Source organism: Bos taurus, chromosome 17 (genome assembly GCF_002263795.3).
Source record: "Bos taurus isolate L1 Dominette 01449 registration number 42190680 breed Hereford chromosome 17, ARS-UCD2.0, whole genome shotgun sequence".
Classification (NCBI taxonomy): domain Eukaryota; kingdom Metazoa; phylum Chordata; class Mammalia; order Artiodactyla; family Bovidae; genus Bos; species Bos taurus.
This window is the reverse complement of record NC_037344.1, coordinates 35,448,369-35,469,941: the sequence shown is the minus strand read 5'-3', so window position 1 is coordinate 35,469,941 and position 21,573 is coordinate 35,448,369. Positions and strand designations below refer to the sequence as shown.

Below are 21,573 nucleotides of genomic sequence, written 5' to 3'. Positions count from 1 at the left end.
GCTTTTCTCTTTTCTCAGTTTTACATTTCTTTATTGACAGATTTTTGCAGAAAATAAATTATCTATCTGTATGTCTCATGAACCATTCTCACATTAGTTATTAGTGAGCTAAAATTGTTCATAAGCAATTTCAATGTGAGACAAAGATCACTTCATGATAAAAACAATATAGAGCTGCCTCAAGAACGAAAGATTCAAAACAAAGGCGGAAGTGAAGTCTTTACTGGCAATAGTGAAATTGACTTAGGTTTACTCTAAGAGAAGAACATGACATTATAATAGTATTACAATCCCAGTACCACTTGATGGATATTTTATAGGGTGTAGCTTTCCTGGTAGCTCAGCTGGTAAAGTATCCACCTGCAATGCAGGGGACCCCAGTTTGATTCCTGGGTTGGGATGGTCTCGCTGGAGGGGGGATAGGCTACCCACTCCAGTATTCTTGGGTTTCTCTGGTGACTCATCTGGTAAAAAATGCACCTTCAATGTGGGAGACCTGGGTTCAATCCCTGGGTTTGGAAGATCCCCGGAGAAGAGAATGGCTACCTACTCCAGTATTCTAGCCTGGAGAATTCCATGGACTATATATAGTCCCAGGGGTTGCAAAGAGTTGGACACGACTGAGCGACTTTTGCTGGCCTAACAAATAGGCCAGCAAATTATAAAGCAAGTTGTAATTATATAGTAATTACTTAATTATAAGTAATTAATTATTTAAGTAATTATTACAACTTAGTTAATTATAAAGTAAGTTGTAAATGAGGTTTTTTCCCAGACTAATATTTAGATTACCAACTTCACAACTTTTTTTTTTTCCATTCCCAATATTTGTTGAGACATGTTTTATAGTTTGGTCCATTACCATTGAAAAAAATTCCATGTATATTTGAAATGAATGTAGTTAATAAATTGCCTATTAGTTCATGTTTAGCTGAATTTTTCAAACATTCTGTATATTTACTGATGTTTAGTATGCTTGACTTATCAATAATTAAGCATCAAGCATCAAAAACCTTCCTTTTTCTGGTAAATTTATTTGGTAAAACCAGCTGGTAATAAGGGCATTTTTTGGTTTAAAGAGAAATACATATTGGAAATAGTTTTTGAGGTTCCTAGTAAAAATATTTTGTTACCATAATTTTTAATATTTATCAGTAAAGATGTTGTGTAAGCTGGTGGGGAAACTGTACTGCAGAATATATTGAAATTGTAGATAAGATACTTGAAAAACGTGTAAGATATTAAAATAGAAATTGACTAATAACTATAAAATTACATTGGTTTCCTTAGATTAGTAGATTATTTGAATTTGTGTTTATTTCATTAGCAATTATATTTCAGCCTTTTAATTAGTAGTATCAAGTAAATAAATGCAACCACTATAAGCTGAGATTCTCTTATGAATAATGATTCAAAACAAATATAAACCATGATCTCAACCTGTAGAAAATTAGGAGGGTATCGGGAGAGGGAGCTCTAGAGCCTGAGCCTACCTTCAAGCAAGGGAGTCTTGGCTCCAGGCCCCCTTCTGGGCATGGAGGGCAGTGTGTGGTTCCTGTTGGTCAAGAAGGAGGTGGGCTTGGGGCTCAAAGCAAAGGGGACTTAGCTGCAGCATCTGTCACCCCCATCCCTCTGGCCTCCCTCAGTTCCCCACACTTGGATCTTTCCTTCCTCACTCTGACTCTGTCCCTTCCCTATAGCCCAGCCTGGATCTATCCCCATGACCTATCTGCACCCTCCCACTGCTCCCCTGACCATGGCCCTCCCCCTGCAGCCACCCTCTCTTCTACATGGGTGACCCACTTCACTCTATCTGGGTTCTCACCTCTAGCCAGTCTCCAGCTTTCTGCTGTAGTCTAACCTCAAGCCCTTCTGTTATGGTCTAACCTCTGAACTTTCCACTGTGGTCATGCCCTTGACCTGCAGTCTAACATCCAGCCTTGTCCTGTACTTTCACCTCTCACCCTCCCACAGCAGCTTCACTGCCCTTATGGTGTAACATCCAACCATTCCAGTGGTCCAAGGTCCACCCTAGAACTCTCCCTTGCTATTTAACCTCCAACTAAGGTGGTCTAGATTTCCCTGATGGCTCAGCTGTGAAAGAATCCATATACAGTGCAGAGGAGACAAGAGACGCAGGTTCAATCCATGGGTCGGGAAGATCCCCTAGAGAAGGAAATGGTAACCCACTCCAGTATTCTTGCCTGAAAAATCCCATGGACAGAGGAGCCTGGCAAGCTACAGTGCAGAGGGTTGCAAAGACTCAGACACGACTGAGCAACTAAGCACATTGCTTATGTGCATATCTTTATTTATCAATCTCAAGTATATTGCACAACCATGAATTGTGACCCTAACAAGTACATGGAAGATGTGAATACAGAGGAAATCTCTATGATCGGAAGGCAATTAGAGAAAGTAAGAAAGGGCATTAAGATCTGAAATAATCTTTGTAAATGAACTCAGTAACATTAATGAAAATTTGCATAGTGTTTTCATAAAACATTCCAAAGCATATTCATTTTTATCAGCTTCACAACTCTGAAAAGAGACAGCTGTTACTGTTATCCCTGAGTTAATGGTGAGGAGATTGAAGAAACATTCAACAACTTGGGCAGACTCATGAAGCCAATAAGTGGGAGAGACATTTAAGAACAATTTTTTGACTATAGACCCTTGTTCTCTCTGTATGGTCATGCTATTGTTAAAGATGGTTAGCATTTTCCTTAACAAAGAGGTTACCAATGAGTGTGTTTATTTTAGAAGGAATGAATAATTTGAATAAAAGTGCAGAACCAAGCATGTTTATGAGGGAAAAACATGAGGAAAAACAACTTGATGAGTGATAAATTTTGTATTGTGTAGTTGGTTAACGGCAGAGATGACGTTTGGGCACCTCCTGAGTGCTGACCATTGTGTTAAAGCTAGTGATAATGCAGTCAGGATAGTTAGGTACGATAGTATGTAGAAATAAAGTTTTAGAAGTAAGCATAGATACTGTAAGATATGATAAACTATTGGGATTGCTTGTTAAAAGAAATAAAAATGTATTTAAAATAAAGTAAAATTAAGTGGAATTTTCCTTTCTCTAGTCTCAGAATAGGTTAATTGGCCATATGCCTTTTATTGCTGATATAGTAAAATTCTGCATCTTATTAATACTAATTTTTATTGAAACTTGATATTATTTTGTCATTTTCCTGAGAGGATTTAATATATGTGTACAGGTTTCTGTATGTTGCAGTTATTTTTAAAATGAGTTCATACAATATTTGACTTCTGAGTTCTTTACTGAATCTAATATTTCTCCTTTAAAGATATCCTTTAAAATTCAAGGAAAATGACTTTAAATATATAATTAATTTTGCCTATTATTTTTCTTAGAATATCTTTAACAAGTGCCACCATTCATGTGCTATCTTGTGACAGTTTCTGTGCTAAAAGTTCACTTATTATCCCCTCAATTCTCACAATAAGTCTGTCAATTGTCCCCATTTTGTAAAAGAGAAGACCAATAGAATTTCAGTCATTTGTTCAAGATTATATTATATAACTAGTAAAACGATAAGCCAGAATATAAACCCAGGACTATCTGGTTGTCAAGAGTTTGTGTTATAACAATGGTACTTGCTGCTCTCCATCAAATACACAAAGTTCTGATTTTGTAGCACTGTATTATGTACTGAGTGTACAAAGATGAGCTTGACACCTTTAGGAGGATACGATTTATTGAAGAATGTGATTCCTGTGAGTATATAATACATGCAAATGATGTGAATGCTAGAAGGAAAAGCACTGTGACATCTTTATATAGTATAAAGAGCTTTTGGCTGTTGGGTTTAAAAAAATATTTAAGTATGAAAGGATATGCAGACAAAATATATGAACACAATTTTGAAAAGCAACAATTAAAGCATCTAATGCAGCAGTACAGTAAATCAGCAGTCAGTAAAGCTGATTGACTGTAATTCTACGGCCAAGACTGTTTTGCTCACATTGTATTCCCAGGGTCTAGAACAGAGTGTGCACACAGTAGACATTCTGTAGATATTTGTTTTGTGAATAAAGTGACATGAAAAAATATTCAACCCTCCTTGTAACGAAAATATTCAATTAAACTGAGATACCATTTTTCAGTTATCAGAAATCAAGATGCAGCACCCCAGCTGCCATCAAAAAAATAAAAATAGAGGTAGAAAGAAATATAATGCAGGAACAGGTACAGTGAAACAGATAGTTGACCATACATTTTTAATAACATGAATTGATCTACTACTTTTGGAAAGCAGTTTGTGATTTATTGTTGCTTAGTCACTTAGTCGTGTTCAACTCTTTGCGACCCTATGGACTGTAGCTCTCCAGGCGCCTCTGTCCACAGGATTTCCCAGGAAAGAATACTGGAGTGGGTTGACATTTCCCTCTCTAGGGGGTCTTCCTGACCCAGGAATCAAACCTGCGTCTCCTGCATCTCCTGCGTTGGCAGGTAGATTCCACACCACTGAGCCAGCTGGGGAGTCCTTGTGATTTATAATAGCCTTCAGTTCAGTTCAGTTCAGTCGCTCAGTCATGTCCGACTCTTTGCGACCCCATGAATCGCAGCACACCAGGCCTCCCTGTCCATCACCAACTCCCGGAGTTCACTCAGACTCACGTCCATCGAGTCAGTGATGCCATCCAGCCATCTCATCCTCTGTTGTCCCCTTCTCCTCCTGCCCCCAATCCCTCCCAGCATCAGAGTCTTTTCCAATGAGTCAATTCTTTGCATGAGGTGGCCAGAGTACTGGAGTTTCAGCTTTAGCATCATTCCCTCCAAAGCAATCCCAGGGCTGATCTTCAGAATGGATGGTTGGATCTCCTTGCAGTCCAAGGGACTCTCAAGAGTCTTCTTCAACACCACAGTTCAGAAGCATCAATTCTTTGGCGCTCAGCCTTCTTCACAGTCCAACTCTCACATCCATACATGACCACTGGAAAAACCATAGCCTTGACTATCCGGACTTTTGTTGGCAAAGTAATGTGTCTGCTTTTGAATATGCTATCTAGGTTGGTCATAACTTTCCTTCCAAGGAGAAAGCGTCTTTTAATTTCATGGCTGCAGTCACCATCTGCAGTGATTTTGGAGCCCCCAAAAATAAAGTCTGACACTGTTTCCACTGTTTCCCCATCTATTTCCCATGAAGTGATGGGACCGGATGCCATGATCTTGGTTTTCTGAATGTTGAGCTTTAAGCCAACTTTTTTACTCTCCTCTTTCACTTTCATCAAGAGGCTTTGAGTTCCTCTTCACTTTCTGCCATAAGGGTGGTGTCATCTGCATATCTGAGGTTATTGATATTTCTCCCGGCAATCTTGATTCCAGCTTGTGTTTCTTCCAGTCCAGCATTTCTCATGATGTACCCTGCATAGAAGTTAAATAAGCAGGATGACAATATACAGCCTTGATGTACTCCTTTTCCTATTTGGAACCAGTCTGCTATTCCATGTCCAGTTCTAACTGTTGCTTCCTGACCTGCATACAGATTTCTCAAGAGGCAGATCAGGTGGTCTGGTATTCCCATCTCTTTCAGAATTTCCCACAGGTTATTGTGATCCACACAGTCAAAGGCTTTGGCATAGTCAATAAAGCAGAAATACATGATTTTCTGGAACTCTCTTGCTTTTTCCATGATCCAGCGGATGTTGGCGATTTGATCTCTGGTTCCTCTGCCTTTTCTAAAACCAGCTTGAACATCAGGAAGTTCACAGTTCACATATTGCTGAAACCTGGCTTGGAGAATTTTGAGCATGACTTTACTAGCGTGTGAGATGAGTGCAATTGTGTGGTAGTTTGAGCATTCTTTGGCATTGCCTTTCTTTGGGACTGGAATGAAAGCTGACCTTTTCCAGTCCTGTGGCCACTGCTGAGTTTTCCAAATTTGCTGGCATATTGAGTGCAGCACTTTCACAGCATCATCTTTCAGGGTTTGAAAGAGCTCAAGTGAAATTCCATCATCTCCACTAGCTTTGTTCGTAGTGATGCTTTTAAGGCCTGCTTGACTTCACATTCCAGGATGTCTGGCTCTAGGTCAGTGATCACACCATCATGATAATCTGGGTCGTGAAGATCTTTTTTGTACAGTTCTTCTGTGTATTCTTGCCACCTCTTCTTGATATCTTCTGCTTCTGTTAGGTCCATATCTTTTCTGTCCTTTATCGAGCTCATCTTTAAAAAATTCATAAACTTTGATCTAGGAAATCTACTTTTGAAATCTGTCCTGTCAGAATAATTCTGAATATGTAAAATATCTTGTATGGAAATAAATACAATAACATCATCTACAACAAAAATTTGAAGAAAGTCTAAATATCAAAGTACAGTGAACATAGATGCAAAAATCCTTAACAAAATTCTAGCAATCAGAATCCAACAACACATTAAAAAGATCATACACCATGATCAAGTGGGCTTTATCCCAGGGATGCAAGGATTCTTCAATATCCGCAAATCAATCAATGTAATACACCACATTAACAAATTGAAAAATAAAAACCATATGATTATCTCAATAGATGCAGAGAAAGCCTTTGACAAAATTCAACATCCATTTATGATAAAAACTCTCCAGAAAGCAGGAATAGAAGGAACATACCTCAACATAATAAAAGCTATATATGACAAACCCACTGCAAACATTATCCTCAATGGTGAAAAATTGAAAGCATTTCCTCTAAAGTCAGGAACAAGACAAGGGTGCCCACTTTCACCATTACTATTCAACATAGTTTTGGAAGTTTTGGCCACAGCAATCAGAGCAGAAAAAGAAATAAAAGGAATCCAAATTGGAAAAGAAGAAGTAAAACTCTCACTATTTGCAGATGACATGATCCTCTACATAGAAAACCCTAAAGAGTCCACCAGAAAATTACTAGAAATAATCAATGACTACAGTAAAGTTGCAGGATATAAAATCAACACACAGAAATCCCTTGCATTCCTATACACTAATAATGAGAAAACAGAAAGAGAAATTAAGGAAACAATTCCATTCACCATTGCAACAGAAAGAATAAAATACTTAGGAATATATCTACCTAAAGAAACTAAAGACCTATATATAGAAAACTATAAAACACTGGTGAAAGAAATCAAAGAGGACACTAATAGATGGAGAAATATACCATGTTCATGGATTGGAAGAATCAATATAGTGAAAATGAGTATACTACCCAAAGCAATTTATAGATTCAACGCAATCCCTATCAAGCTACCAACAGTATTCTTCACAGAGCTAGAACAAATAATTTCACAATTTGTATGGAAATACAAAAAACCTCGAATAGCCAAAGCGATCTTGAGAAAGAAGAATGGAACTGGAGGAATCAACCTACCTGACTTCAGGCTCTACTACAAAGCCACAGTTATCAAGACAGTATGGTACTGGCACAAAGACAGAAATATTGATCAATGGAATAAAATAGAAAGCCCAGAGATAAATCCACGCACATATGGACACCTTATCTTCGACAAAGGAGGCAAGAATATACAATGGATTAAAGACAATCTCTTTAACAAGTGGTGCTGGGAAATCTGGTCAGCCACTTGTAAAAGAATGAAACTGGACCACTTTCTAACACCATACACAAAAATAAACTCAAAATGGATTAAAGATCTAAACGTAAGACCAGAAACTATAAAACTCCTAGAGGAGAACATAGGCAAAACACTCTCCGACATACATCACAGCAGGATCCTCTATGACCCACCTCCCAGAATATTGGAAATAAAAGCAAAAATAAACAAATGGGACCTAATTAACCTTAAAAGCTTCTGCACATCAAAGGAAACTATTAGCAAGGTGAAAAGACAGCCTTCAGAATGGGAGAAAATAATAGCAAATGAAGCAACCGACAAACAACTAATCTCAAAAATATACAAGCAACTCCTACAGCTCAACTCCAGAAAAATAAACGACCCAATCAAAAAATGGGCCAAAGAACTAAATAGACATTTCTCCAAAAAAGACATACAGATGGCTAACAAACACATGAAAAGATGCTCAACATCACTCATTATCAGAGAAATGCAAATCAAAACCACTATGAGGTACCATTTCACACCAGTCAGAATGGCTGCGATCCAAAAGTCTACAAATAATAAATGCTGGAGAGGGTGTGGAGAAAAGGGAACCCTCTTACACTGTTGGTGGGAATGCAAACTAGTACAGCCACTATGGAGAACAGTGTGGAGATTCCTTAAAAAACTGGAAATAGAACTGCCTTATGACCCAGCAATCCCACTGCTGGGCATACACACTGAGGAAACCAGAAGGGAAAGAGACACGTGTACCCCAATGTTCATCGCAGCACTGTTTATAATAGCCAAGACATGGAAGCAACCTAGATGTCCATCAGCAGATGAATGGATAAGAAAGCAGTGGTACATATACACAATGGAGTATTACTCAGCCATTAAAAAGAATACATTTCAATCAGTTCTAATGAGGTGGATGAAACTGGAGCCTATTATACAGAGTGAAGTAAGCCAGAAGGAAAAACATAAATACAGTATTCTAACGCATATATATGGAATTTAGAAAGATGGTAACAATAACCCTGTGTACGAGACAGCAAAAGAGACACTGATGTATAGAACAGTCTTATGGACTCTGTGGGAGAGGGAGAGGGTGGGAAGATTTGGGAGAATGACATTGTAACATGTAAAATATCATGTAAGAAACGAGTTGCCAGTCCAGGTTCGATGCACGATACTGGACGCTTGGGGCTAGTGCACTGGGACGACCCAGAGGGAGGGTATGGGGAGGGAGGAGGGAGGAGGGGTCAGGATGGGGAACACATGTATACCTGTGGTGGATTCATTTTGATATTTGGCAAAACTAATACAATTATGTAAAGTTTAAAAATAAAATAAAATTAAAAAAAAAAAAAAATTTACATAGAGAACAAACTAGAATGAGATATGTCCACAATATTAGATATTTGAGTAACAGAATATCAGGTGATTTTCTTGCCCTTTTATCTTCTTAAGTTTCTTTAAAGATATAATATGTGTATGAAATACATTAAAAATTTTCTTATCTGTAACTGTGATTAGTAAGTAAGCATTTTTACTCTCAAACTGTTTGTTATTGTTGTACTTCAGTTCCTAAGTCATTTCCAACTCTTTGCAAACCCATGAACTGCAGCACATCAGGCTTTTCTGTCCTTCACTGTCTCCCTGACTTTACTTAAACTCATGTCCGTTCAGTCAGTGATGCTATCCAAACATCTCATCCTTTGTCGCCTCCTTCTCCTCTTGCCCTCAGTCTTTCCCAGCATCAGGGTCTTTTCCATTGAGTCAGCTCTTCACATCAAGTGGTCAAAGTATTGGAGCTTCAGTTTCAGCATTAGATCTTCCAGTGAATATTCAGGATTAATTTCCTTTAGTATTGACTGGTTTGATCTCCTTGCTGTCCGGGGGACTCTCAAGAGTCTTCTCCAACACCACAGTTTGAAAGTTGTCAATTCTTTAAAAGGCACTCAGCCTTCTTTATGGTTCAGCTCTCACATCTGTACATGACTACTGGAAAAACCATAGTTTTGACTATACTGAACTTTGTCCGCAAAGTAATATCTCTGCTTTATAATACACTGTCTACGTTTGTTATAGGTATTTTTCAACGGAGCAAATGTTTTTTAGTTTAGTGGCTGCAGTCACCATCTGCATTGATTTTGGAGCCCAAGAAAATGAAATCTGACAATGTTTCCACATTTTTCCCATCTGTTTGCCATGATCTTAGTTTTTTGAATGTTGAGTTTTGAGCCAACTTTTTCACTGTCCTCTCTCACTTTCATCAAGATGCTCTTAAGTTCCTCTTCATTTTCTGTCATTCAAGAGGTATCATCTGCATATACGAGGTTGTTGATAATTCTCCTACAATCTTAATTTAGCTCCATTTAAATCACCTTTTAATATCTTTGTATAAAAATTCTTTTTAGTTACAATTGAAAACATCATTTTTGATGTTAGAATATTTTTATTTTGTTTTCTCAATTTCAATTAATTGTGCATTTTGTCTCCTACTTCAATTATTTTAGATTTAATTCAAGACTGGTCAAGTGATAGTGCACCAGACATTTTTTCATTTGTTCCATATACATGGAATTTTAAAATCATGTTTCATCAATTTGAAATGATTTGGGCAGCTAATCAGCACAACTGGATTGACTGTTCCACTAAACAACAGGAAAATGGTAGGTACTTAAAAAAAAATAGGTTAAATATTCTGTTCATTAAGACAAATATCAACAAAGAAAATTGGCGTTGATTTTGTAGTTTTAATAGGTACTAGAACTGACCTTTTTTTGCATTGTCTTGTGAGACTCTCAGAGAACTATTTCAGAATTCATATTGAACTAAGCATTTAAATTTAATTTTGTTTAGGTATGTATTTAAGGCAGTTTTTATTTCTTTTTTTTTTGGAAATTAAATTTCTTTTTCTCTTTTTTTGCAGTGTACCTGGCAGCCTGTGGGGAAACATTAAACATTGATTTTTCTTTGCCTTTTACGGACTTTGTTCCAGCTACATGTAATACCAAGTTCTCTTTAAAAGTACGTATAATTGGATGCATTGTTTGTTCCACAAGGTCTATTAATAAGTTTGATTTCCTGGTGCTTATCTTTATTCTCTCCTGCCCATTCTGTTGCCAGCCTGCAGTATTTTGGCTTTCCTCCACTCTTCACTAACTTTAGTGTCACAGAATTGCTTCTGGTTTTTTTTTTTTTTTTTTTGGTAGTTAATTGCAATATTCTGCCATTCCTGTAAATTCCCTAAGTTCCCCTAAGAAATTGCACAATAATTTGAAAACATATGTGTACTCCAGTATTCATGGCAGCATTATTTACAGTAGCCAGGATATGGAAGCAACCTTAGTGCCCATTGACAGATGAATGAATGTAGATGAAGAAAATGTGGTATATATACTCATTGGAGTATTACTTAGCCTTAAAAAAGAATGAGATCGTAGCATTTGTGGCATAGATGACCTAGAATGGGTATTATGCATAGTGAAATAAGTCAGACAGAGAAACACAAATACTGTATGTTTTCACTTATATTTGGAATCTAAAGAACAAAATGAGTGAATAAAGCAGAAATAGACTCTGAGATACAAAAAACAAACTAATGGTTACTAGAAAGGGGAGGGGTGAAATAGGTGAAGGAGATTAAAAGGTATAAATTACCAGTTATAAAATAAACAGGTCACAGAGATGTAATGTAGAGCACAGGGAATAAAATCAATATCTTGTCATAACTTTGTGTAATGTGTAATCCATAAAAACATTGAAATACTCTGTTGTACAACTAAAACGAGTATATTGAATAATATTGTAAGTAATTGTACTTCAGTTAAAAAGAAGTTGGCTGATGAAAAATAATTCCTTGAGTCAATTATTTTGTTAGAGCTCATTTCTAACCTCTATGACTAATCTTTATTTTCTCTTAAGAATTTTTGTAGCTCTAACGTTTTACTAAGTCTATGAGCTATATTTTACATTTTTTTGTACAGTTGACCCTTGAACAGTCTGGGGATTGGGGTGCTGACTCTCCCTGCCATCAGAAAATTCATGTGCAATTTAGAGTTGGTTCTCCTTAGATCCTCCATATCCTTGGTTCCTCTGTATCCAAGGTTCAGGATCTGCAGATTCAACCAACTGCAGAGCATATAGTAATGTAGTATTTACCATTGAAAAAAAACCCACGCATAAGTGGACTTGTGCATTCACACCTGTATTATTCAAAAATCAACAGTGTTTCATTTCTAATTGTACCCTTGAATTCAGGGAATAAATACAAGGACCCTTCTTCCTTTTATCCAAAAGCCAGCTCTGAGGAGTTCAAAATTCATGGTACATCTAATTTTAAGGTATATACAGTCAACAGTAGTTGTAGTATTGGTGGAGGTTATGGTGGTAAGAAATAAAAACAATAGTACAAGCAGCCAGCACTTTTTAACATCTTCTTAGTGCCAGACACTATTCCAATTGCTTTATGTGTAGTAATTCATTTAATTCTCAGAACAACCTTCTTAAAGTAGTTGTTATGTGCATTTATGGAATGGGAAACTGAGGAGGCAAGTTTATGTAACTTGTCATTAGCTAGTGAGTGGCTAAGTTGGAATTTGGACCCAGGCAGTAAAGCTGACTGTGGTGCCTGTTAAGAAACCAGGCATCAAGATGAGCAAAGATTAGGGCACCTGTAAGGGAAAAAAGTGAAACTCAGTGAAGATCCTTTAATATAATTCTTTTTTATTTATTTATTTTTTTTTCAGCTTTTATTTATTTATTTATTTTTTAATTTAATTTTATTTTTAAACTTTACATAATTGTATTAGTTTTGCCAAATATCAAAATGAATCCGCCACAGGTATAAAAGCCAGTTGAGGAACCAAGACTTACTAAATACAGATAATCATATTTTTAAAATTAATGAAAATATTGAGCATATTCCATCTGAGCTTATATTAGATAATTCTGTTTTTTTTTTTTTAAACTGAATTATATGTGAAATATCCAAGGAAACCTTCTTACTGTTCTCTAAAAATTTTGCAGTTTGTTTCCCTGATTTTTTTCTTGACTTTCTAAGCAGAATTTCAGATAATGTAAAATCTTATTCCAGTTACTTACCTGACTATTCAGTGTAAATTTGCACTTTCAGATTTATTTTTTACTGAATTTATTCTCAAGCGTATTATAGATAGACTTGCTTGTAAATAGTATTCTAACAAACTTCTGTACCTGTTTTATTACTTTGGGTTATTATTAACTGTTTTTTAGGGGGAAGATGTTGACCTTCATTTGTTTCTACCAGATTGCCACCCTAGTAAATACTCATTATTTATGCTGGTAAAGAATTGCCACCCCAATAAAATGACTCATGATACTGGTATTCCTGCTGAATGTCAAAGTGGCCAGAAAACAGTTAAACCAAAATGGCGGAACATCACTCAAGAAAAGTAAGTATTTAATATTAGCAATTTAAGTATTTTGTGTTAATGTGGAAAAATTATGCTTTCAGTCCTTTCAGAGAATAATAGTAAAATTTGTTTATATGTAACTGGTGTCTACAATTAAAGGAATAAGTACCTGACTAGAAACTTTATTTTTTACTCTTCAAAGGGCTGGTTGGGTTGAATGCTGGACTGTCCCAAGTGTCATGCTTACAATTGATTATACATGGCATCCAATTTATCCACAAAAAGCAGATGAACAGCTGAAACAGTCATGTAAGTGTTTCTGTATAATCAGTATCTTAAAATGTCAAAATTGATAAACATCAAGGATACAGAGAAGAAATTAAAACTTTTTGGAAATGCATCTGTTCTTTTGACATAATTATGCTTCTAAGATTTTTGGTATAACATTCTTTGGGCATTTGCTATCAATTACTAGGCCAAGCTGTTCCTTGGTTTACTTTATCTCATTTAATCCTTAAAGCAACTCTGTGAAATAGATATTATAATATTATTGTCATTGTTGAGTTGAGGAAATATGCTCAGAGAAAGGAATAATTTTCTCAAGGTCTGGTGGGCAGAGCTGGAGTATGATATCAGGTATATGTACATCTATAGATTTAGAGTGCTTGATTTTGTAAAATGTTAGTTTCTTTAATGCATTTTGACAGCTGTCATTTATAGTTTCCCAGAGGCTTAAGTGCGGCTTTATTTGGGTTCAAAGTAGAAATTAGAATCTAGTGAAAATATTTTCTTTGTATTTTTCCAGTGAGTTAAGTATTAAAGAATAGTTTTTGTAACTTTCTTATATATAGATCTTGATAATGCCACAGTGCGTTTGTATAGCTGTTTATGTGAAAATAACTATAGTTTAATGTCCAAGTATAGTTAGAGCCTAGTTCTGACCCAGCTTTACTGTATATTGCCAGAACTTGATAATAATATTGCCTTTGTTAATGAAAACTTTTTATTGATTCTTTGTAGTAGTAATAATAACAAGCAAAGACTTATTTGGAGCTCTTTCTGGATTTGTGTATTTTATATGTATTTCAATGAAGTCTGTCTATTCTTTATTGCATTTTTAATTATTAGTCTTTTAGTTTTGTTTTCATTATATACTGGAGACATTTTATTAGTGTTGGTTGATTTCATATTTACAAAATAGAATTTTTTAGTGAATAGTTTCTTGAAGAACTTTTAAGAGATCCTTTTCCCCCTTTCCACTCAAACATTATTCTTTTTTTTTCCCTCCATTTATTCCAGTGTCAGAAATGGAAGAAACAATGCTATCTGTGTTAAGGCCATCTCAGAAAACAGACAGAGTTGTTTCTTCTCCCTCTACTTCTTCACGTCCTCCTATTGATCCCTCAGAACTTCCACCTGATAAACTTCATGTAGAAATGGAACTTTCTCCAGATTCTCAGATAACTCTCTATGGACCTCTATTAAATGCCTTTCTGTGTATTAAGGTAAGATTTTTAAAAGAATGTCCATATTTTTAAATGTAGGAAAAGCAGTTAACTATCTAATTGATATTGAGACCATTTGAAATGGCCAGTTTTATGATTTAAAGCATTTAGGATATATGTTCACTGAACTTGTGGTGTTAGGCTCAATTATAAAATTATTTGTTAAAAATAGTCTTAAAAACTCCTCATTTAGCATTTTTTTTGAGAAGTTAGTATATTCTAGGAATTTTGTGCCAGTTACTAGAGATAAAAGATATAGCATCTGTTGCTAAGAAGATAAGCTAGAGCAGGATATATTTGTACCTGGACAGTTTTAACACATTGTAATTAATGTGGCAGCAGAAGTATGAAAAACTTTGTTATCTGAGGATAAGTACCAGGAAAAGGCTACTTCAAGTGAGTTCATTAAAAACCAACAATTTTACTTCATGGTAAATAATAAGCAAAGAGTTATTTGGAGCTCTCTCTCGAGTTCAGTTCAGTTGCTCAGTCATGTCCGACCCTTTGTGACCCATGAATCGCAGCACGCCAGGCCTCCCTGTCCATCACCAACTCCCGGAGTTCACCCAAACTCATGTCCATCAAGTCGGTGATGCCATCCAGCCATCTCATCCTCTGTTGTCCCCTTCTCCCCCTGCCCCCAATCCCTCCCAGCATCAGAGTCTTTTCCAATGAATCAGCTCTTCTCATGAGATGGCCAAAATATTGGAGTTTGAGCTTTAGCATCAGTCCTTCCAAAGAACACCCAGGGTTGATCTCCTTTAGAATGGACTGGTTGGATCTCCTTGCAGTCCAAGGGACTCGCAGGAGTCTTCTCCAACACCACAGTTCAAAAGCATCAATTCTTCAGTGCTCAGCTTTCTTCACAGTCCAACTCTCACATCCATACATGACCACTGGAACAACCATAGCCTTGACTAGACAGACCTTTGTTGGCAAGGTAATGTCTCTGCTTTTTAATATGCTGTCTAGGTTGGTTATAACTTTCCTTCTAAGGAGTAAGCATCTTTTAATTTCATGGCTGCAATCACCATCTGTAGTGATTTTGGAAAAAAAATTAAGTCTGACACTGTTTCCACTGTTCCCCCATCTATTTCCCATGAAGTGATGGGACCAGGTACTATGATCTTAGTTTTCTGAACGTTGAGCTTTAAGCCAACTTTTTCACTCTCCTCTTTCACTTTCATCAAGAGGCTTTTTAGTTCCTCTTCACTTTCTGCCATAAGGGTGGTGTCATCTGCATATCTGAAGTTATTGATATTTCTCCCAGCAGCCTTGATTCCAGCTTGTGCTACTTCCAGCCCAGCGTTTCTCATGATGTACTCTGCAGAGAAGTTAAATAAGCAGGGTGGCAATATACAGCCTTGACGTACTTCTTTTCCTACTTGGAACCAGTCTGTTGTTCCATGTCCAGTTTTAACTGTTTTTGCATCACCACATGTATATTGAATCTCAGTTGTTTTAACTAAAAAATTCCATAGTAGTACATAAACAAAAATAAGAACAAAGAGCATAGAGAAAGAAAGATATGCCTTTATTTTAAATTTCTTTGTAAATTCTATGTTACCTACGTTAGTAGTTTATTATATTTTGATGCAGACTCTGCATTACAGATTTTATAACAACTTTTTATTCGTGTCAAAAATTTATTACTCTAAATATTAGTACTCACATTCATCATGTTAATTCAGAACTTGTATGAAATATCTACTGAAACAAATTAAAAATCATTAAGTTTTGACACATTTTATAAAATCATTTATAATCCAGTGAACTCTCTGCTTCCATTTATTAAGAATATATAAGACGTAGCTGTTTTTTGTTTTTGCCTTAGTGTCATGCTGACTTCGAGTTGTTACCTATCTTAAACGTCTCTATTACTTTTTTTTCCTCTTTAGTTTTAACTTATGTTTTATTTAGTGTCAGTGTTAGAACTTGAAAGCTTTTTGGATGTTTTATCTTGTTTTCATTTTAGGAAATAGACTAATACTCTAAAATAGGATAAGAAATGCTTAGTTTACAAATTTCAGGCTCTAAGGTGAAGCATTATTGTTACATATCTCTTTTGATAGCAGTTTATTCTTAATATTTATAGGAAAACTACTTTGGGGAAGATGACATGTACATGGATTTTGAAGAGGTTATTTCAAGCCCCGTTCTGTCCCTGTCAACATCATCCAGTTCTGGATGGACTGCTGTTGGGATGGAAAATGATAAAAAAGAAAATGAAAGTTCAGCAAAGTCAATTCATCCACTTACCTTGCGTCCTTGGGATATTACTGTACTTGTTAATTTGTACAAAGTTCATGGACGTCTTCCTGTTGTAAGTGTTTGCATATCAAAACAGTTGAGTCTATTATGAAATCCACCTAGCATAGGAAGTGATGTAGTTTGTGCACATACTTACATAGAATAATTTAGATTCAAAACTGTTGTATATTTATCCTTTTATCTTTATAAAGCTAGTATATTATTTTCTTCATAATCACTTGATCATTGACAATTTTCCTATTTCTCTTCTTTCACTTTAGCTCCTTCTTTGCTGTTCTGTATAACTTTAGAATATTTTGCCATGTTGTTGAATTGCTAGATTTACAGTTAGCCTGATGGATATCATAGGACTTTACACTTAGTCTTTATCTCTGACTCTAGATCAGTTTGGGACCTTTTGGTGGAACTATACAAAATCATGATTTAGGCTTGACCCTGGAGGTTGAATTGTGTCATGGGTTTGGATTCTCCATAGTATCCTAGTTTACTCTAAAGATGACCCTTTGGCCTATTGGGGCTGACCTGAAATGAAATTATATTGCCCAAAGAACCCGTGTCCGTTGGAGCCAGGCCAGATGGGGAGAGAGTGGCCCTTGGAGCATTGTGCTGCATATTGGCTCCATATTATGTTCCTAGGGTCTCACAGGAGAGAAATCAGCTCTGGTGCTTAATTAACCTAAGATCATTTTCTGGGATACAGAATAGTTATTTTTGTCAGTAAGCACCATTCTTCCTTTTGAAAAAAATCAAAATTTTTTAATTGTATAAGTGTAATTTTTATTTTTATGTACTTCCTTTGTCTTTAATTTTCTATATATTAATTGTGGTTTTTGCTTGACTTTAGCATGGAACTACTGATGGTCCTGAGTGCCCTACAGCTTTTTTGGAAAGACTATGTTTTGAGATGAAAAAAGGATTTAGGGAGACCATGCTGCAACTTGTCCTGTCACCCCTGAATGTGTTTGTCAGTGATAACTATCAGGTAATGTGAAAGTGAGTTGTGGTAGAGACTCAGAAGTTTATTGTTACTATTTATGGGGTGAAAACAATGTGTTAACTTCTGTGCATGGACTGTATAGCTTTTTAAATTAGGGACCTTCAGTTTAACTGTACTAAGCAGTTTTGTATTGTGTGAATTGTTTCAAGAATTTTAGCTTTTCTTTTTTTCCCCTGCTGTTCCTTATTTATGTGATCCCAAACAATTATTTATCTATTGTTTTTAGAAATTGTAAGAAATACTTTCTGACTTTCTCATATGTTTATGAAAGGGTAAAACAAATTGTATAGAATGTTAGTAGAGTCTGTTGAAAATCACAACCTAGGTTGTAATATTGTTTGTTAATTGCTCAGTCGTGCCTGACTCTTTGCAATACCATGGACCGTAGCCTGCCAGGTTCCTCTGTCCATGGAATTTCCCAGGCAAGGATACTGGAGTGAGTTGCCATTTACTTTTCCAGGAGATCTTCCCAACCCAGGGATCAAACCCAGGTCTCCTACACTGCAGGCGGATTCTTTACCATCTAAGCCACCAAAGAAAGTCCAAGTGTTAATATTAACCAGTGCCATAAACCATAAATGTTGGTCATGGACAGGGAGGCCTGGCATGCTGCAGTCCATGGGGTTGCAAAGAGTTGCACATGACTGAGTGACTGAACTGAACCATAAATCTTGAAAACATGCATATCTATATGAACACTGATTAATTCTTTTCATGCAACATACTTACAAAGTTCTTTGTTAATACTTTCAAGATATCCCTAAAGCTCTTTTGGAAGAGAACTGGTGACATTCATCAAATGGGAATATTTTTACATTCCTGGGTACATTATCACTTTATTATTCTTTTTTTAATGATAATGACTTTTTTTGGCATCTACCCCTTCTTTAAGTCTCTTTCCTACTTTTAGTCAAGTGGTGGGCATTAGAGCTGAGATGGATTTTAATGTAGGACAAAGTAAAATTATAGACAGGGTGATGAATCTGACAGTAAATCATCAACAAATGATAACTCACCATGGATTCTGTGAAGTAACTGACCATCTTATATAAAAGAGCATACCCCTTTGCACTCTTCTGCTATAGTGGGCTTCCCTGGTTGCTCAGCTGGTAAAGAAGCCACCTGTAATGTGGGATACCTGGGTTTGATAAAACTATATTATTTTAATGTAGTAGCTAAAACTTAACACTTAGTGTATACTAGTTTTTGCCATAGAACATGTTTCTTTTTAAAAAAACTTTTATTTCAAGAAATTATAGATTTACAGGAGATTACAGAGATAGTACAGAGAGTTTCTGTGTTTCCTCCATGTTGACCTCATGCATAATTATGGTAAAATATCAAAACCTGGAGACTTTGCTGGTTATAAAAATGTTTTATTGAGTTTATTATGAGGGTCCATATTACCCCTAATTGCACAATTATTGGCATACTTGTACAGAAACAGAAGTGTAAAGTGTGATTTATATGGTGATAAGAAGAGGAATTCATGGAGTAGAGATATCAAGGCAGTAATAGAAGTATTGATACTAGTGACATTTTGTTTCCCAGATGGCAAACACTTTATGATTCATGCTGAAGACAAGCATAGTCTATACATATTCTCTAGGAATTTGCTTATCTACTTAATTTGCTTACATTTTGTAGTGCTAGCATTTCTAAGAAATATTTTTTTCTTTTGTTTCTATACTAATACTCTTTTATGATGGGAAGCTTCACACTGTGACTGCCCTCAAGACTCAATTCTGGATCACTTATCTGTAGCTCCTTATTTCTGGTAGCATTTGTCTTAGTGCACAGCTTCAAGGCTAAGGCTCTAATGTGATGGGTCAGTGACCATGTCTGACGTATGAAGCCACATACTTTTTACTTGATCATCTTATGTCTATTAGTTTTATATTAGGGCTGCCAAAGCAAAGTACCCTACACTAGGTGGCTTAAAACAACAGAAAATTACTCTTCCACAGTTGTGGAGCCTACAAGTCTGAAACTAGTATGTTTGGCAGGGCCATGCCCTCTTTCAAGGCTCCCTTGTCTTTTCCTAGCTTTGGTGGTTGCTAATAGTCCTTGGCATTTCCTGTTTTGTAGCTGCAGAACAGGGAGTCTGTTTTGCATCACTCAAATCTCTGTGTCCATCTTCACTTGGCATTCTCTTCATGAGTCTCTGTGTCTTAAGTTTTCCCCTTACAGGGACACTGTTAATTGGAATAAGGCCCATTGTAATCCAGTGTAACTACATTTTGACTTGATTACATTTGCCAAGACATTGTATCCAAATAAGATCACACTCACAGGTACCTGAGCTTAGGAATTGAATATCTTTGTAGGGGACACAATTCAACCCACAGAGTGATGTAAGCCATAGTACTATTCAGAATGTAGTCTTTACTGATATACCAGGTAGTCTTTACCTTTAGGACAACCCAAGATCCACATGTTTGTTTATGTTTTTGGTTTTTTGACAGTGAATGGTGAGAGAAAGTATAGAACCCTGGATGATGTTTGGTTTTTGGCTTGGGCAGTTAACCAAGCTAGTGCATGATAAAGAATATGGGAGGAGGAACTGCTTTACAGGGGAAGAGTATGAGTTTCTGGGAATGTTGGGTTTGAAGTACCAGGAAATCAACCTTTATTTTCTAGCATTTTCCAAAGAATGAGCTGCATTATCTTTGTGAAGTAACTCAGATAAACTCACCTAAGTGTCTGCGTAGGTAGAATGTCTTTCAGAAGTCATAAATAGTTGACTTTTTGATGGTGTTCTAATACACTAACAACAGATGCATATGCAGGCATCCGGCATTCTTGGAAAATACATTTGGATGGTCCCTGTGATAAATACATTTGGATAGATAGTCCCATCTAACCATCTCATCCTCTGCCGTCCCCTTCTCCTCTTGCCCTCAATCTTTCCAGCATCAGGGTCTTTTCCAATGAGTTGGTTCTTTACATCAGGTGACCAGAGTATTGGAGCTTCAACGTCAGCATCGGTCCATCCAGTGAATATTCAAGATTGATTTCCTTTAGGATCAATATTTGTATATATATACTCACTATAATTTCTTTTTCCATTCATCCACAGATAGACACTTAGGTTATCTCCATATCTTGGCTGTTGTAAATAATACTGCAGTGAACTTGGGGATGCATGTATCTCTTTGAATTAGTTGTTTCATTTCCTTCGAATAACTACCCAGAAGTGGAATTGCTGAATCATATGGCAGTTCTAATTTTTGAGGAACCACCATTATCTTCCATAGTAGCTTTACCAATTTATATTCTCCTTAATAGTGCACAAGGGTTTTTTTTTTTCACATCCACACTAACATTTGTTATTTGTTTTTGATAACAGGCATTCTAACAGGTGTGAGGTGATAGGTCACTGTGATTTTGATTTGCATTTCCCTGATGCTTAGTGATGTGTCAGTTGATCATCTGCATGCCTTCTTTGGGAAAATATTCATATTCTCTGACCATTTTTTATATTGGATTGTTTGCCTTTTTTATATATTTTAGATTTTAGTCCTGTATCAGATTTATGACTGGCAAATATTTTTTTCCTTCTGCTGGTTGCCTTTCCATTTGTTGATAGTTGCCTTTCCTTTGAAGAAGCATTTTAGTTTGACATAGTCCCACTTGTTTATTTTTACTATTGTTGCTTTGCCTTTGGTGTTAGATTCAAAAACAATCACCAAGCTTATGTCAGAGAATCTACTGCTGATATTTTCTTCCAGGAGTTTTTTGGTTTCAGGTCTTACATTCAAGTCCGTAATTCAATTTTAGTTGATTTTTGTGTGTGGTATAAAATAGTGATCATGTTTCATTCTTTTAGTATGTGGTACCCAGTTT

At 36.2% G+C, this 21,573-nt stretch overlaps 1 protein-coding gene across 7 annotated transcripts in view; it reads left to right on the top strand.

The window, feature by feature from the left end:
• Positions 1-21,573, top strand: part of BLTP1 (bridge-like lipid transfer protein family member 1) — a 202,692-nt gene that overhangs the window by 53,964 nt on the left and 127,155 nt on the right. For all 7 annotated transcript variants that reach the window (XM_024977600.2, XM_024977605.2, XM_024977604.2 and 4 more), the window contains exons 16-22: positions 10,075-10,230; positions 10,491-10,588; positions 12,815-12,993; positions 13,157-13,263; positions 14,254-14,459; positions 16,555-16,782; positions 17,575-17,712. In XM_024977600.2, coding sequence (XP_024833368.1) covers positions 10,075-10,230; positions 10,491-10,588; positions 12,815-12,993; positions 13,157-13,263; positions 14,254-14,459; positions 16,555-16,782; positions 17,575-17,712 — 1,112 coding nt within the window. The remainder of the gene's footprint in view (positions 1-10,074; positions 10,231-10,490; positions 10,589-12,814; positions 12,994-13,156; positions 13,264-14,253; positions 14,460-16,554; positions 16,783-17,574; positions 17,713-21,573) is intronic.